This window comes from Cajanus cajan, chromosome 3 (assembly GCF_000230855.2).
Source record: "Cajanus cajan strain Asha chromosome 3, NIPB_CcT2T_4, whole genome shotgun sequence".
NCBI classification, from domain to species: Eukaryota; Viridiplantae; Streptophyta; class Magnoliopsida; order Fabales; family Fabaceae; genus Cajanus; species Cajanus cajan.
In genome coordinates this window covers 3,135,407-3,153,409 of record NC_138519.1, presented here as the reverse complement: position 1 = coordinate 3,153,409, position 18,003 = coordinate 3,135,407, and the positions used below count along the sequence as shown (strand labels likewise).

Sequence of the window (18,003 nt, the reverse complement as noted above, 5' to 3'; positions counted from 1 at the left end):
TCACATCACAATGGTTTACGAGTCTCTAATAAAATTTCTTGTACACATTATTACACCATTATCATCAACTACACAGTCTTTCTTTGAATTCTTTGTCATTGTTATGCTTTTTCAGGGAATAATCGTTTTCATCACCGGATTCAAGGGATTTAGATTCTCTCAAATCTATGTGTTGGAAAGAGATATACACATTTATTTTGCAGACTCACCCATCTCTTTAATTCTTTTTCTATTTTTCAAACTATGACCTTTCTTATTTTGTTAAAATCTCAATCAAATTTTGACCTATTTATTGTGAACTTCTGAATAATGAATCACTTTTATTAATTCATTTTTTTAATGTGTAATAATATATGAGAATAACTCATAATCTCGTATGACTATATTATATTTTTGATTTTTTTTAGCAATTGTATGTGTTATTTATTTTTGTATTTTACACTTTTAAGTATGAAAATTGACATCATAAATAATATTTAAATAATTATAAAGACATTATTTTTTCACTTCGTTGGGAGTATAAATTTTTTTCAAGACAATCAAAAACTATATAAACATAACAATATGGTTTAGGGACATAAAAAAATATTGTTAACTTCTATTTCATTGAAAAATTAAATAAAAATCTTACTAATTTTAGAAAAAGGATGACTATATAAGTATAACCCTGGTCCATTATCCCGGTACCATAAAAACTAATTTGATCCATATTTGACTTTTGATATCTTACATTTTATTAAAATAAAATTTTCTCAGCCTTATAAATCACATAATTTTCAGAAAAGCTTGCAGTTTGTAACATTTACATTACATATTTGTGGTTTATTTATATTCCTACCTTCTAAACTTGTTTGGAAAAAAAATTCAAATAATAGTTTGATTTTATGGCCTATAGTTTCATTATTTTCATGTAGGTCCCCTGAGACATTGTCTTTAAAGAATAATTTGCTATACAAATAAATTTAATAATACAAGAATTTGTTGATATTTAATTGGCTCTTTTGAAATATTCCTAGTTGTATAAAACAGCATAGAACAAAATTGTTAACCCAAGGAAAGAAAATAGAAAGCGTTTTAAATGAAATGCGAGGAAGAGGAACAATACTTTACAAAAGAAAAATTGTAATGTCATATCAAGTGAGATTCGTCGAAGACATTAATTTAAAATTAAAAATAGTCATTTTTAATACTTCTTAGTTCTTACCCAAGAACAAGTTATGTGAAATTTGTTCTCTTTAAGATTTTTAAAATACATGCAAAATACCTAACAAGTAATGCCTCGGTTATTTGGAACTTGGAAACGGTAGTAAAATTAATTTAAAAACATTACTACTTTCAGAAAAGAAATGCCCAATGTCCATCTCATCATGAAAAATTGGCCATTCATTCTTAAGTGGAAGGAATTGATTCCACTCTGTATTGTAATTTTAATTACCATTATACGATTTAAGTAGCATCTTTTTAACTTTCTATTCTTTCTCTAATCAGAAAAGGACTTTCCATTCTTGCCTTAATTCTAGGAACATAATATAGAATAGAATATTCATCGATCGCAGTATTAATTATTATACCATAGTTGAAAAGAATAATAGTTTCATCCCTTTTTCATTCTTTGTTCTTTCAAAAATCAATTCAACAAACCAATTGCGACCAAACTTTTTTTGGATAAGTTCTGGACTGCGGTGAATGAAACCAAATCCATGAATTGTTTATTTATCCTTCTTTTTTTTTTTTAAAAAGCCGAACTTATCAGCAGTGATTTAAAACCCGGACCGACCCGGCTGGTCCAGCCGGTCCGAATCTTAAATTGGATCGGTTATGCAGTCGACCCGTTTTAAACTGGATTAAACCGGTCAATTTTCCGGTTCAACTGGTGAACCGTGGGTCAAACCGGTTCAACCACCTTTTTTTTTTATTTAAATTTTTTAAGGGACCATAAACCACAAAAATAATAATGAAAATTGAATCTCTTATTAAATATAAGAATAACTACTTGTTTTAATATATTTGTTTGTAATATATACAACTTAAATAACTTTTATAGTATATTATTAATTTTAAATTATATATTTAATAATATAATATCTATATAAATATTAGATATATTATTTTGTGATATTAATTGCAAATATATTATATATGTATATATTATTTATATTTTTAATTTGTATTAATATATCGTTTAACATATAATTTTTTATGTATTTTTTTATAAAATAAAAATAAAAATAATTTAAAATAAGATAGAAAAATTAAAATTTAAAATAAGATATGAATTTATTAAAATTTATAAATATAAAATATATTTAATATGAATATTTTTTTAATAAAAATAAATAAAAATCGAGTCATGCGGTTCAACTAGTGACCCACCGATTCAACCTTTGACCCAGTACCTTAACCTTAACCGGTTCGATTCGATGACCAGTCCGATTTTTAAAACTATGCTTATCAGGAATAAGCATGTCTTATTCCAATATATATTACCTTATTATTATGTTAACAAGTTAGGATCCGTTTGTTTCAAAGTTGAGTAGATTTTATTTTGATAGAATTAATTTTGAACAGTTAAAACATAATTGATGTATGAACCATAGATCTTGCATTGGATCATATTTCATGATACAAGAAATTGATTTTAATGTGTAGTAAAACAATCAGTTAATCCATTTAGTTGAAGGTAATTAAGAATAAATAACATTGCATGGCACATTATTTACAGTGACAGAGTAAACTAACAGGAAGGAGAATTTTCCCCAGTACACAACCAAGTACATTACATCAAATGAGGTGAATTAACATGACTAGAACATCATGTACAGGTAAGATAGAAAAAGACATGCAAGGCTAGGGGTCTGCCTTACCAGCAACTTGTTCATCACTAGAATCATATTCATCTTCACTTAACTCCTCATCACTGGATTTCTCTTCCGTGGCAGCTCCTATGTCCTCAGGTTTAGCATACTTCTCACAGTACTCTGAAAATTGGAGTAAAAAACTCATGTTACGTTAAGAAATTAATGCCCCTGAAAATTATATAGAAATTGGTCGTCCAACAATTCAAGCTTAGATAAACAAATCAAAGTGACACTTTCTAAGTTAGATTTCATACAAGTCAATAAGGACGGGTAATTCCAAACTTCCATACTAGTTATATGTTTGTTAATGATACACATAGCAAGAGGCACATGATTGCCTCTGTTGAAACTTTACATGATACAGAAGACTGACTAAGAATGAAGAAATAAAACTGTTACTAAGGACAAGTAAGGTATGAAATTGAGTTGACAATTGGTAGATGTGAATAATAAACATTGAGTTTTCATCTTCAAATTAACTAAAAATAAACTAAACAAAAAGTACATGAGCGAGGGCAAACCTCATCTTATAGGCTAGTTTTATAAGATTGAATTAGACCAACAACACATTCTAAGACATCTAGACTCACATATTGATATATATAGGACACATTGGCAGAACGAAATGATGCAGGATGACATGATGACACCTCATAATTAAATGTTGATATGCAAATTATTGCCATCAACAAACACGATGGAAGATTTATTTCTTTAGTGATATATAATGATAAATAACAGCTAGGGGGGCTCCTAGCCAGGTTCGAAATCAGATACCATCTTTTCATTGCTTGTGATTACGGTATATAACATAAATAAAGGTAATCTCTCCTCTTTCACAAGTAAATTTAACACAGCTTGTCTTCTGCACGTATATACCCAAATGCACCACAGAATGGCATCAGAGAAAAAAGTGTCAAAATGGTGGTAGAGAATAGAGATGGCAACAAAATCAACTTCGTAGGCAGATGAAAACTTTAAATAGTCAAATTTACGAACAAGTTGACAGAAGAAGAAAACAATTTTATTTTATTTTTCTGTTAGTAATTGGATAACAGTAGGAGCTTAAGAATTAGCAGTAAGTTGTCACAACAGTTTGTAAGAATGTTGGTGAATGTGCACTCCATTGTAGTCCATAACCACTACCCTTAGGTCTTCAAAGCTTAATTGTAGCACAAACAGGGAATAACAAGATACGGGCCTCAAATAAACATAGCAAGCCTGTGGTACTGGCCACAGGACAAGGGCATCAAATGCCCTATGTATATTCAGAAAATGAAATCTTAAATTGGATCAATACCTTTAACCCTTTGTTCATAAGTGGCTCGATCACGCATCATTAAAGCTGCAGCTTCTCCATTCAAGGGGTCCGAGGGATTGGGGTACAAGAGAAGTTGTGGTAGAAACACCTCAAACACATTGACCAGATCTGAAACAATGCATATATTTAAACATATGACAATGGACCAAAAATTTTCTAAATGAAAAACTTAAAACACCAAATATTTTCTAAGAAGTTTAAAGAAAGAACATTACCAAACATGGGACTCCAGGTTTGATTGATGACATCAAGACAAACTGATCCTGACCTGAAATTATTATAATTCAATATAATCACACACTTAACTATTCTTAAAATTAACACAAAGCAAACTACTAAAGATATAGAGTTTCAAAGCAATAATACAAGATTACATCTCATCAACATTTGGGTGATAGATCTTATTGATAAAGCCTATGGAAGGAGACTTATAAGGATAAGCATCTGGCAACTCAACTCTTACTTTCCACACACCTCCATGATAGGGACCTGCAAGGAGCATCACAAGGATGAAAAAGAAGATTAAAAAAAATTATAAAGTCTATAATACAGTAACTTCATCTTTCCCAAACCAAACACTTGATCTAAGTTCAATATCTAAAAGAATAAAATCAAGGAAAGAACAATAAACAAAACTGAAAATCAGCAACTGCCATGGTACATAAATTCCTCATAACAAAAAACCAATTAAAATTAAAAACTCATGCCAATCTTGTCTGGCTAAAAATTAGTATCATATTAATTAGTTTTCCACAAACAGAAATTACTCCATGCAATAACTGCAGAGTACGCAGAGAGCAATCAATACAGGTAACAAGAATTAAAATGAAACTAAAGATTACGAGTTCCATATGAGAATCTTATTGTTGCCACCCAAATCTAAATCTAGAGCCACCAAAGTCAATATATGGTTAATCATCACATATGCATCTTTTTTCACCCAAAACATTTCAGAAAGAACACCAAAACAAGTAATAAAGATGTAGCAAAGGAAAATTACTCTCTTTGGGTCCATGGAAATGCACATAAAACTCTTGCATTCCATCGTTAATCATCTCCACTTTGTAGTCACTCATCATCCTATTAATTGAAAGGGGGAAAAACCCAAAATCAAAATCCAGAATCAAACTTGGTCACCCAATCAGAAAAAGATTATAACTTTAATGAAAATAAAAGTAAAAAAAAAAAATGAAAATTACAGTTTCATCAAGTCCATCTCTCTGCGTTTGCTTGGAGAAGACATGTTGCTTGCGTCTGTGTTTGGTGTTTTCTTTCTCTTAATTACTTGCTTTTCAGGAATAGAGAGAGAGAGAGAGAGAGGTGTTTGGGAAGAAGAGAAAGAGGCTTGTGGGAAACTTTTGCTTGTGCAGCTTAAAGAAGTAAAATTGGTTCAGACAACAATCAGCAAAACAAGGATTCCTATGAATAATAATAATAATAATAATTTATCTATATGAACAATTTTAGCTTCATAACTATCCTTTTATAAATTGTAAATTTTATATATTTTTTTAATAAATTTTATCCTATAACCACATGTAATTTTAATAATTACTTATTATAGTATAATTTTATTACTTATTATTTTTAAAATAATAATTTATAAAAATACAAGATATATTTTAAATATTAATAACTATAATAAAAATGATGTCTTTTTACGTATATATATTTTTTTAAATTATTTCATTTTTTTTATAACTATTTCTAATATATTCCTCAAACTTTTTTGACATCATAACTCATAAGTAATCATCTACTTCATAAATAATTATTTATATTTATAATAATCACTTATTTAATATATTTTTTTATTATTTATTATTTTTAAAATTAATTTATAGAGGGACAAAATATTTTTTTATGTTAATAATAATTTAAGTTGAAGTTTAGTTGAATAAAAAAATTACACGAATAATTAAAAGATCAGTATTATTATAAATTTAAAAAATAATAATTATAGATGCTAACATATTCATTATATATAATAAATTGATATTAAATGAAATATAAAATTATTTCATACGCTTGCTGCGTAACTCTTTTTTTTTTTTTAGTAATATGCACATCCATTATAAAATGCATTTACACATACAATTAATAAAATTTAATATTATTATTAATAGGACGTATGTATTTCATTAAATGTATACATTATATTTAATATTTTCTCTCGGTGTATAAATGCAAATGCATTTTATTTTAACTTATATGAAATATTAAAAAAATGGCTATAATTGTGGTACAAATTAATTAATAAAAATATTTTAATAACTTATCTAATAAATAAATATTGTGTATACATATTATATTGCAATAACTAATTTTCATGCTCTCTTTACAATTTAGAAATGAATAAAATGCCTATTATAAGTGAAAAATACTTTTTTATAATTTAATTTTTATAACATGCTTATCAAATATAAGAATTATTTATGGGATATACTGTTGAATTTTTTTGTCAATAGTAGATATTTTTATCTTATTTTTATATTTTTTTAGTACTTGATATGATCTATGAAAAGAGTAAATTTAAATAGTTTTGGTTCCTTTTGTACATCATTTTGGTTTTCTTTTGAAAATTTTAAATAAAAATAAATAAAAAATTTAAAAAAAAATCTAAAAGAAAGGAAGGTGAATACTGAATACACTAGACATGGAAGTAATAGCCTACCTTTTACATGCCTTCGAAGATTCCTTCCAACCTAATTTCAATTTCCAATTTCCAACTTCCCATGTCGTACCTTTTCACCGTCAAAATTAAAAAATCTAGACATCTATTATAGGTTTAATATAATTTTATAATAAAATAATACAAGACATGGTCAAGTACGTTTCATTCGGTTCACACGTCATTCGATCCTTATTTGGAATCACATGTGAAATGTTACGCTAAAATTTAACATTTATTCAGACTAAGAACATGATTTAGAGTTTAATTTTCATTGTTCTTATCCTTTTAAATAAGAATGTATCAAGACTTTATCCATATCTCAAATAATATTTTGTTTTATTAACTAGGAGTACGGAACAGGTGTCGATCTCAGCTTGAATATTATTTATGTAAATAGAGAGGAAAATAGGTAAGCTTAAATTTCTCTTTAAATATAAAGATCAAGTTTTTTTTATAAATCATTTATATATATAAAACATGAATAATCATTTTATCTAATAGTATATTTAGGAAAAAAAATATATGAAAGAGTATTTTTAAAAAATAATAATAATTATTATTAATAAATTTAATTTTAAATAATTTAATAAATCTATTTTTAAATATGTGTGCAAGTTTTTTTTAATTTATATAACAAAAATAATTTATTTTATTATTATTAAAATTTAAATTTTAAAATAAAATAAAATAAATAATGGAAAAAGGTAAATCATGCACATTTATGTATATTAATTATACTCACACATATTTGATGAAAAAAGATGATTTTATTTTAATTTTTTAAATATTTCTTATATCTTATTAAAATATTTTAAATAATTAATTATATAAAATGAAGAAAAAAGCAAACGTGACTGATAGATTTTTTATTGAAGAGATAATGCTAAGTTTATTTATTTTACCTATATTTACTGGGTGTTATTTGTAAAGTGATTAATTTATGGCACAACCTTATCTCAATTACGGTGCCAGTGTTCATCATAATTACATTTACTTTGGGTATGCATAACAACATAAGTCCATTTATTCATCATTCTTTTAACTTCTGGACAGTGACTAAGTTTTTCTTTTCTTTTGGTATGTTATGATAAAAGCGTGTAAAAGTGAAACTCACATAATTCATTTCATTTTTGGGACAATGAATAGATACAAAATTTGAATCACAAAAACAAGTGGGTGTGATAATTTTATAGACCCTAAAGTACAATATTATTCATTACTTATTTGCTTTTCCGACATTGAAAAATCAGAATAAAGTAACGGTGATGGACAGACATTGAGATGAACTCAATCAAGAGATGGTTGATCTAGAGATATCTAAAGAACTTGGTTCCTTTAATGTTACCAATACGATAAATCTTCTCTTATCAGAGGTACAAGTACAAAAGTAAAATAGAATTTTATTATAATATTTTTGTGTCTTGTTTCTTTCATTACACACTAGTGAAAATTAATGACATTATCCAGTGGCTCAATTATTTTTATTGATTACATGCATTAGTTAAATTAGGAGTGAAAAAACTTAAATTCAGCCACATGTCACACATCAACTTACTCTCATTGATTGGAAACGTTACATTATCTTTTTAAAAATAATAGAATGAGTTAGATAACTCCACTAAATCATCTTGCGGTTTATCAACCTGACATATTGAAACATGTCATTTGAATATCCAAGTTTTAACTCAATATATTATAACATATATTTCTTTACATAATAATGATATTATTAGACTATATAATAAAAGATTGAACCTTACTTTAATCTTATGACTTATTTTTGTTAGAAATGATCATAGGACAAGAAAACATGGTGAGTGCCTGAGTGGGGTAAAAAGAAACATTAACACATATTAGAAATCATTTAAAAAAGTAAATAAATATACCATTAATCGTACATGTTTATAATATTTGACAGGTTATGAAAAGTTTAAAATCATTTTATTTTTCACTAATATATTATATCCTCATTAATACATTATAGTGTGTTAATCTATCAATTTTCATGAATTATTTTTTCAATTCACTTTTGTTGACGAATCAATCCATTATTTAAAATTCAATTTGATTACCAATCCACATTTAAGCAAGATAGGTTATTTTTTTTAACCCACTATTATATCAAGGAGTGATGCCTAAAAGTAATTTGGTTGAATATTACTATACTAATTTAATACATATAGTGAATGGTGGATATATATATATATAAAATGAGGGATCCATTTATTTAAGGAGTGAGTTTATTTAAATTTATTCTATTAAATAACTTATTTTTTACATAAATTTTCGACGATATAATTATTGAATTTAAAGTTTTTAATGTATAGATCAAGTTTGTAAATATTTTAAGAAATTTAAAAATCATTCATTTCATTAATCTAAATTAACGGATAATCATAAAATATTTTATATGTTGAATTGAATTAATGAAATAAAATATCAAATAATTTTCAAATTTTTCTAGAAATTTGCATGTTTGATCAGAATTTTAAATTCAATGGTTGGATCATTGAAAGTTGATATAAAATATGAATTATTAAACGGAATAAGTCTAGGTAGACTTATTCCTAGAGTAAATGAATCCCATATATATATATATATATATATATATATATATATATATATATATATATATGAAGAGGGATCCACTTACTCTCTTTAATAACTTGTGTCCTACATTGAATTTTTTGTGATTTAACCGCTAAATTAAAAGTTATTAATGCATTAGTCAACTTTATGAATTATTACAAAGTTTAACCCTACCATTACTATTGTTGTCGTTAATAATGATACAAACAATTACGATAATAACGACACATGATAATTAATCATTATCTTTGTTATCACTACCACCTCCACAATCACTATCACTATTATTATAGTCACTACTATTATTATTATCGATATCACTACTACCACCATTGCTAGTAACGAAGGTGACAACAACAATAGTGTGACAACAATGATTGTGGTGCTATAATAATGGTGGTTGTGTTGTGGTGGTGTTGCAACAACAATATTAGTGGTGCAGCAACAACGACGATGGTTGTTGTGACGACAATAGTGGTTAGTGATAATGGTAGTAGTGTGACAACAACAATAATAATAATGATCACATTAGTGATAGTGGCGACGATGATAATGACGACATTAACAATTGCGATGATAATAGTGACAACAATAATGATAGAAGTAATTACGATATTGAATATATGTGATATTTTTATTTGTAGTTTTTTAATCTAATTCTTTTATTTTAATTAAAGAGTTGTGTTTTTTTTTGCATGTTGTCCAAATCCTATATATTGAATAAATAATAATAAGTGTATAAAATAATTAAGAATTAAATAAATATATAATTGAATAAATAATAATAATTATTATTATTTTGATTTTAAAATGACACATGAATAAGAATAAAAATTTCTTTTGGAATACAAATTAAAGTCAACATTTTAAAGCAAAAAAAAAAAAAAATTGACTCATAAATAATTGCATGCATTGATATACATTCTCTATCATAAACGAGGTAAAATTAAGTACAACCGAATTACTTAAAGTCTATTATTGATTGGCACAATTAATAGAGAGTTGTATTTGTCAAGTGTTTAAACTTTCTCAGTGAAAACAGCCGAAGGGTAATTCTCAACCAGCTAGAATCCAACTAGACAATTGGTGTCGTTTTGGAAACTTTAATATGCATTTTAGGGAATGTTGCACTGTGGGGCTAAACTTGCTTTGATGGCAATGAAGCTTTGAGAAATATATATTGTTGGATGTTCATAGAACTTGTTTTCCCTCACATTAAAATGGGTGGCTCCTATTTAGATAAACAATTCAATCACCCTCCCTTTTCCTCTCCATATATCAAAATCAATAGATAAGTTTGACGTTTCATACAACACAATGCATGTTCCAATGTGCACACACTAAGCCAACCAACAATTTCATACATTATCACTTTAAATATATTCAAACAAATAGTTCTGTAATTGTTGGATATTAATTGATTTATATAATTTGAAGAATTTATGCATTATATTATGTTATTGCCACATTTTTACATTTTTGGGCCAGGCCCGATCAACAAGTCCAGCCCAGATAAATGGCCCACTTTTATTGAGTAATGGAAAATTCTTACCTTATAGCTCTAAAATCTGAACTACATTAACACTTATCAATCTTCTTATTAAAATAATATTTTATTAGGAAAAATTATTATTTTGTAAATATAGATTAATCGTTGAAATACAACATAGATTATGTTTATAAAAAAAATTACTAACCTTTCATGATATTAAAAAAAAAAATGAACGTACCAAAATAATACTAATCTTGTATGTTGAGAATACCATTTAATGAAGGAAAGGATCTTGCAGATAATTTTGACTAGAAGAAAGTTGTGCCTTAGGACATAGGAGTGTATTAACTTTTTTTTTTATCCATTGTATAATCTCGTCTTTATTGCTCCAATCGAACCACATGTTTATGGTGAACAGCTAGCCTCTATTAAATTAGAAATATCAACAAATAAAGTACTATAACATTCACCTATTGTTCTTAAAGTGATCTAGAGTCATGCGTCACCAGATTAATTAATTACGCATAATAGAGATTTTAATCTTTTCAAAATTTTTAAAATTTATTTTTGGTCTCTTAATTTTTTTTATTAAATTAGTCTCTGTAAAAATAGAACAAGCTTAATCTAGTCTTGTTAATTCTATCTTGTTTAGGTTGAAATGAAGATATAATTAGATAATTTTTTATTTTATTTTATTCACTATTATATAATTAAAAAAAATTGACAAAAATTTATAGATTAAAACATTTTTAATCCTTTATATTATTATATTTATTATTACTTCTAACTTACTTTAGATTCGAACTGATATGATTTCCAAATATTGAACCTCTCAGACCAAAAATATGGTATATTTTTGTCATTAGATTTATACAAAGTTATATTGAAACTGTTTTGGGTATATATATAATCTACACAATTTAATAACTCTGCACAGAATGTAAGTCAACACCCCAACAATTAAAATAAATTAATAGAATATGCCTTCTTTTACACACCCTTCTTCCTCTGAGTAAGATGCAAGTTAAGCTATAAATTCGTACGTATTCAAGTTTAAAATTTAGAAGACATGTATTTTTATCCATGACCTTTTACAATAAATGTGGATCTATACCTAAGGCTTTTGTTACATATAAACCCATTCAATCAAAACCAAAATATTATTTTAAAAAAATAAAGTGCAATTGGTGAGATGCACAAATGTGTCAAAATTTACTTCTTTAAAAATGCTCCTATTTTGACAAATATTTACTTGCAACTTTTCCTTTGTTTGCGACTTTTTTTTATTTTTTTATTTTTGAGGAGGTAATAAGATGGAGTTGCAAGAGTTTTGCATTGTGTCTGTTGTCCAAAATTTTGTGCTTGATGTCCAAAAATAGTCCTTAGTGGTCCAAGTTCATATTATAATGATCACTAACAATGTTATCGGGAGTATGCTATTTTGATATCCTTTTTATTGCAAAATAAAGACATTGAAGTAGTAGCTAACTAAATCCTCCCTACTTTTCTTAGCAAATTCCTTAAAGATGTGGTCTCAAAATTCTTTTTTCTTCTTTAGTCAATAATTATCCAATGTCTTTACCTACCTTATCAAAGTTCTGGTAATAAAATGTTGCACCCAATTCTAAATTAACTTAATTAGCCTTGCCTCAGCAATGTGAAATCTTACACACTCAACAGAACTTGGTACTAAGCAGCCACACAAATCTTGTCTTTCCTTTCCTATGGGTCCCCTTCAATAATAAGTCTGGTATTTATTATTGACGATGGCCATATTTGGATCCCTAACCACTTTGAATCACTTTTAGATATAATGTTTAAATTTTAATTGATATCACACGGATATTATATATAAAAAAATTCAAACAAATATATAAATTGGCAATATTTGGAGAGAAAAAATTAAGCCATCAAGAGAATCAATTAACAAAAATAGAGCAAATTTATTATAAGGGTAGGTATATGAACATGGGTTCGTGAGCTGATCCGTTAAGCTTGCAGACCTTGCAGCTAATGGACCTTTTTTTTTCTTCTTTCAAATATATATAAATATGTTTAACGTTTGTGTTAGTGTTAGAATAGTGGATTAAGCCTAACTCAACCTTACAAAACCGGCTTGTAAGGTGAGGGTTGCTTTCCACTTATATACTATTGAATTGCCTAATCTCTAGTCGATGTGGGACTTGGGTTTTTCCCAATACACCCCCTCACGTCCAGCACTATTGAGCTTGGTACGTGGATAAATGGTGGGTGGCCCTTTTTAATGATCTAGGATTGGCGGGACTTGGGTTTTTCCCAATACACCCCCTCATGCCTGTGAGGCATGCATCAATGGTGGGTGGCCCATTTTTAAAGTGGATCTAAATGGCTTTGATACCATGTTAGAATAGTGGATTAAAGCCTAACTCAACCCTACAAAACCGGCTTTAAGGTGAGGGTTGCTTTCCACTTATATACTATTGAATTGCCTAATCTCTAGTCGATGTGGGACTTGGGTTTTTCCCAATAGTTAGGTCTATGAAATTTACGAGCTTGGTGAACTTAATCTATGAGCTAGTGGACTAACCCACAAACTTTACTAATTAGGTTTTCACATATTGAAACTTTAATATATGGTTGTATATTTAAAATTTAAAACTATTATAATATTAAAACTATGCTTACTTGATATATATTTATCATTTAAAATATTTTGATACTTTTATTATTGAAAGTTGTAAACTATTAAATAAATATTTTAACTTTTCTATAAGATTATAGTTTGTCACCGGTGATCATCATATAAGGAAGGATACATCTCCTTATTCTATAAAAAGATATAAGATTTCAATTTTAATTGTTATCACACAAATATTATATATATATATATATATATATATATATATATATATATTTGTAAACAAATATATAAATTGGCAATATTTGGAGAAAAAAAAATTCAAGCCACCTAGAGAATCAACTAACAAAAAAGAGCACATTTATTATGGGAGTGAGTAGAAGAATCTGGATTTGAGTCGATCCATTAAGTCCACACGTCTCATAGATAATGAACCCCTTTTTTTTTTCCTCAAATTTTTTGTAATTATGTTTCATTTTTTAGCTAGGTCTATGAAGTCTATGGACTTGGTAAACTTAATCCATGAGCTCGTTGACTAGCCTACGGACTTTACTACTTAATTTTTCATATATTAAGACTTTAATATATATGATTGTATATTCAAACTTTTAAATTATTATGACATTAAATCTATGTTTAGTTGATGCGTATTTGTCATTTAGATTATTTTAATACATTTTGATACTTTTTATTATTGAAAGTTTAAGACTATTATATAAATATTGATAATATTTTTTTAGTCTCAACACTTTAATATTTAGTGTTTAAGACCATTTTAAATGTTGGTAAATTTTAGTGTGATAAATTTTAGTTGAAAATATAAGGATTTTTTTACACAAAAAATAAAAGGATTTTCTCTTCTTCTAATGTTATGCATTTTTTTTATTTTTAAAAATATATTTGTTAAAATTATTATTTAAACCTACGAACCGGTACATTTGTCCATGGATTTTGACAAGTCAGATATGAACATAAAAAAGTCTATTTATTTTGTGAATCAGATTTGTCTAACCCATATAAAACATAGGTTTCATGGATCGACCTTAAAATGGTTCGACCAATCCATATACCCATCCCTAATTTATTAACTCAAAAGCTTACAACTAACTAATAACATGTGAATAAATAATAATTATATACTTCATACTTATTAGATTGAAAGTGAGATTTGTTTTCATAGTTTAACTTGCAATTTTGGATATACCATTTTAAAAAGAGCTCACAAATTATAAGTCATGTTTTCAATCAGAAGGATCCATAATAGTGATAATGATGGCCTTGTCACCTTTAATGTAAATATATAATAGCATAACATACTTTAACATAGAAAACTGTTATGTGATAAATACTAATCTTAGTAACATGCTCGAGAGATTCTACATTCTTCTTGGAGCAACAAAAATGTCCATAAAATCATAACAAAGTAAGCAACTTCTCTATCTAGCTATTTATTTATCATTTTTCATATAAACAAATACTCTTGGTAATTCAACATAAAATCACTATAACACACATTAAAACATAAATTATAGAAATAATGTAATAATTAATGGATCCAAATATCATTCACAAGTTAGATAGACCTCACAACATACTCCCATTTTGCCTTAAATTTCTTCATGCATCCATGTCTAAGTAAACAAAATAGCCCCCAAAAAATTATCAATCCACAAATAAATTCATGTTACAATATAGCACTATAATAGCACAAAAAGATCAAGTTTGATCTCAAACTTTTCTTTATTTTTTAAGCTTTGTTTTCATCAATATTTTAGAAGAAAAAGCAATCAATGTCAATAAGTTTAGACATCATATGAAAATGAAACAAATTAACATAATTTGATAATTAAAATATGAGGGATATGAAGATAAAATTTAAGCACACTATAATTTACTGATACATACATTATAATAGTTAATATCTAAATAAAAAGATCAACAATATGAGTATAAAGTCTCAACACAAAACAATGTCATGCAATCCTACATTATAGTTCATACTTTATCAATAATCCGCAAGGCAAACAAAATGTTTTCATTAGCAAAAAAGTTTTTTTCTCATTTTTTTCTTCAAACAATTAAGAAGTAAAATCTAGCATTAAAAGTAAGGATCAAAAGCATAAGGAAATTAAGCGTAACAAATGCATACAATAATATTACAAATTTATGAACAAATACTCTTGAGTAAAGGAAAAATTAGAAATGGAAGGTCATAAGAGCAACTCCAACATGAGTTTCTTACCATTGGAGAGGTATGAGGTGGCACCCAAAGTTTCTTGCAGAGGAGAGAGGGTTTCTTACTGAAGCAACGGTTGCTTGTTTTCGTGAACTAAAGGAGGCGCGGCGGAGGTGCGGTGGAGACGCGGGGTTGGATGGCGGAAGCACGAGGTTGGACGGCGGAGGCACGCTAGTGGACAGCGGAGGCGCGTCAGTGGACGTTCTGCCGTGGGTGGACCTTCTGGCTGGACCTGCGCACAGCGGCGGCGGCGGCGGTAGACGGAGTTGGAAGAAGAAAAGGTGAAGAAAAGGAAATGGAAAAAGAAAAGGTGAAGAGAAGGAAATGGAAGAAGAAAACCCTCGAAGACAAGAAGAAGAAGAAGAGACCGTAAATAAGAAATAAAAAATACAAATTAAAAAATTAATAAAAAAAATAAGGAAAGATCCGTTAAAGTTACGTTGAATAGCCAAATTAAAAAATTAAAAAATTAAAAATTAAAAAATTAAAAAATTAAAAAATTAATAAAAAAAATAAAGAAAGATCCGTTGAAGTTACCGTTGAATAGCCGTTGGGATTTTTTTTTAAAAAGAAAAAAATCATTATAAATATGCATCAACCCAATTCAAAAATTTGGACCTCTTTAACTCTCTTCTACTTCTTTTATCTTGCTTGTTTTGCTCTCAAAAATGGATCTTAACCAATACAATCATCAAAAAAAATTAGATTCTTTCCAAAACCAACCACCACCGACGAGTGCAAATTCTCAAATTCCTCCGCAATATGTTATGTATCCACCATCTTATTTTAGTGAAAATTCTCAAAATCCACCACCTTATTGGTCAGCACCACAATATTATATGTTTCCAACACATCCACCTAGTGGTGATAATTCTCAAGGACCACAATTTTTTAGTCAACCACCACCTCTCACCAACCCAAATGCATGTTATAGGCCTTCTCCTCTACACAATATTGACACTCCTAATAGTGAACCTGAATCACCAATTGGTCTCGATGGAATTCAACTAGATGGAAGTGCAGAGAATTCGTCAACAACAAAAATTCGTGTTCCATTCACAGTTCAAGAAGATATTATTCTCGTGAGGTCATGGGTCAATACATCAAAGGATCCAATCATAGGAGTTGATCAAACGTTACGACAATATTGGTCGAGAATCACAGAAGCATACAACAACGATGAAGACCGTGGCGAGTTCCCAGAGAGAGAATCGACTCAACTAAAAGCACGTTGGAATCGAATTCATCCTGCAGTGCAAAAATTTATTGGTTGCTACAAACAAGCAATTAGTCAAAAGAAAAGCGGGAGTTCAGAGAAAGATGTCATGGCATTCGCACATAAGATTTACACTCAAGATACAGGTAAAAAATTTGATATGGAGCATGCATGGGTCATTTTGAGAGATGAACCTAAATGGCAATCTGATTTCGTGCAACACAATTCAAAAAGAGGGAAGGTAACATATGCAGGTGGTTACTCTTCGTCTTCCAACACAGAGACACCTATTGAACTTGATGAATATGAGATACCAACGCCAACATCCCGTCCGATAGGACAAAAGGCAGCCAAAAGGAAGGCCAAAGGAAAAGAAACTTCCAATACTAATGTTGTTGATTTTTCTGGCATAGAAAATGCAATAAAGGAGAAAAATGCCTATGCATCAAGACTAATTGAGTTGAAGGAGGCACAAGAAAGACGTTTGGCATATGAAACCATAATGAAGGATACTTCCAACATGAATGAGACTCAACGTGAAGCTCATGAAAAGTATTGTAACTATCTTAAACAACAATATGGGTTTTAATTTCTTTTATGGTTTAGGTAAGTATTTGAGTTTTAATTTCTTTTATTATTGTAATTCAAATTGTGTTGTTGTAAAACTAGCCGTTGTAAAACTAGCCGTTGTAAAACTAGCCGTTATAAAACTAGCCGTTGTAAAACTAGCCGTTATAAAACTAGCCGTTGTAAAACTATTTATATGTAGACTTTGTCATCTAATCCTACTCATTCTCACATCTTCTCTCACACAAAATTCCCATCTATTCTTCTTCGATTTTTAGATTGATACGTGATGGATCGAAACAACAATTTAGATGATCCAAACATCAATTTAGATGATCTTTTGGATCATTTCATAGATGAGGAACTACACGACAACACCGACGAAGAATTGATCCAGTTGATGATACAAACCTATCAACAACAACTTCCCAAC

At 28.2% G+C, this 18,003-nt stretch overlaps 2 protein-coding genes across 2 annotated transcripts; one reads left to right on the top strand and one right to left on the bottom strand.

Annotated features, from left to right (window-relative positions):
- Positions 1 to 2,669: 2,669 nt before the first annotated feature.
- LOC109803664 (ubiquitin-conjugating enzyme E2 5) lies at positions 2,670 to 5,585 on the bottom strand. The gene is made up of 6 exons (XM_020365342.3): positions 5,379 to 5,585; positions 5,180 to 5,259; positions 4,554 to 4,668; positions 4,395 to 4,447; positions 4,159 to 4,287; positions 2,670 to 2,978 (listed from the first exon to the last, which is right to left on the bottom strand). The coding sequence occupies exons 1-6, from the start codon at positions 5,420 to 5,422 to the stop codon at positions 2,848 to 2,850; spliced, it is 552 nt and encodes a 183-aa protein (XP_020220931.1). The 5' UTR covers positions 5,423 to 5,585; the 3' UTR covers positions 2,670 to 2,847.
- Positions 5,586 to 16,455: 10,870 nt separating this feature from the next.
- Positions 16,456 to 17,592, top strand: LOC145955958 (uncharacterized). Its single transcript, XM_083071509.1, has one exon. It carries the CDS (start codon positions 16,456 to 16,458, stop codon positions 17,590 to 17,592), a length of 1,137 nt encoding a protein of 378 aa, XP_082927635.1.
- The last annotated feature ends 411 nt before the right edge of the window (positions 17,593 to 18,003 follow it).

Excerpts from the sequence above, each read along its gene's own strand:
- LOC109803664 (XM_020365342.3), bottom strand. The coding sequence starts at position 5,422 with ATGTCTTCTCCAAGCAAACGCAGAGAGATGGACTTGATGAAACT. Across the intron at positions 5,260-5,378 it reads GAGATGGACTTGATGAAACT|GATGATGAGTGACTACAAAG; the intron begins GTAATTTTCATT and ends TTCAATTAATAG. Across the intron at positions 2,979-4,158 it reads TTATGAACAAAGGGTTAAAG|AGTACTGTGAGAAGTATGCT; the intron begins GTATTGATCCAA and ends TCCAATTTTCAG.
- LOC145955958 (XM_083071509.1), top strand. The coding sequence starts at position 16,456 with ATGGATCTTAACCAATACAATCATCAAAAAAAATTAGATTCTTTCCAA.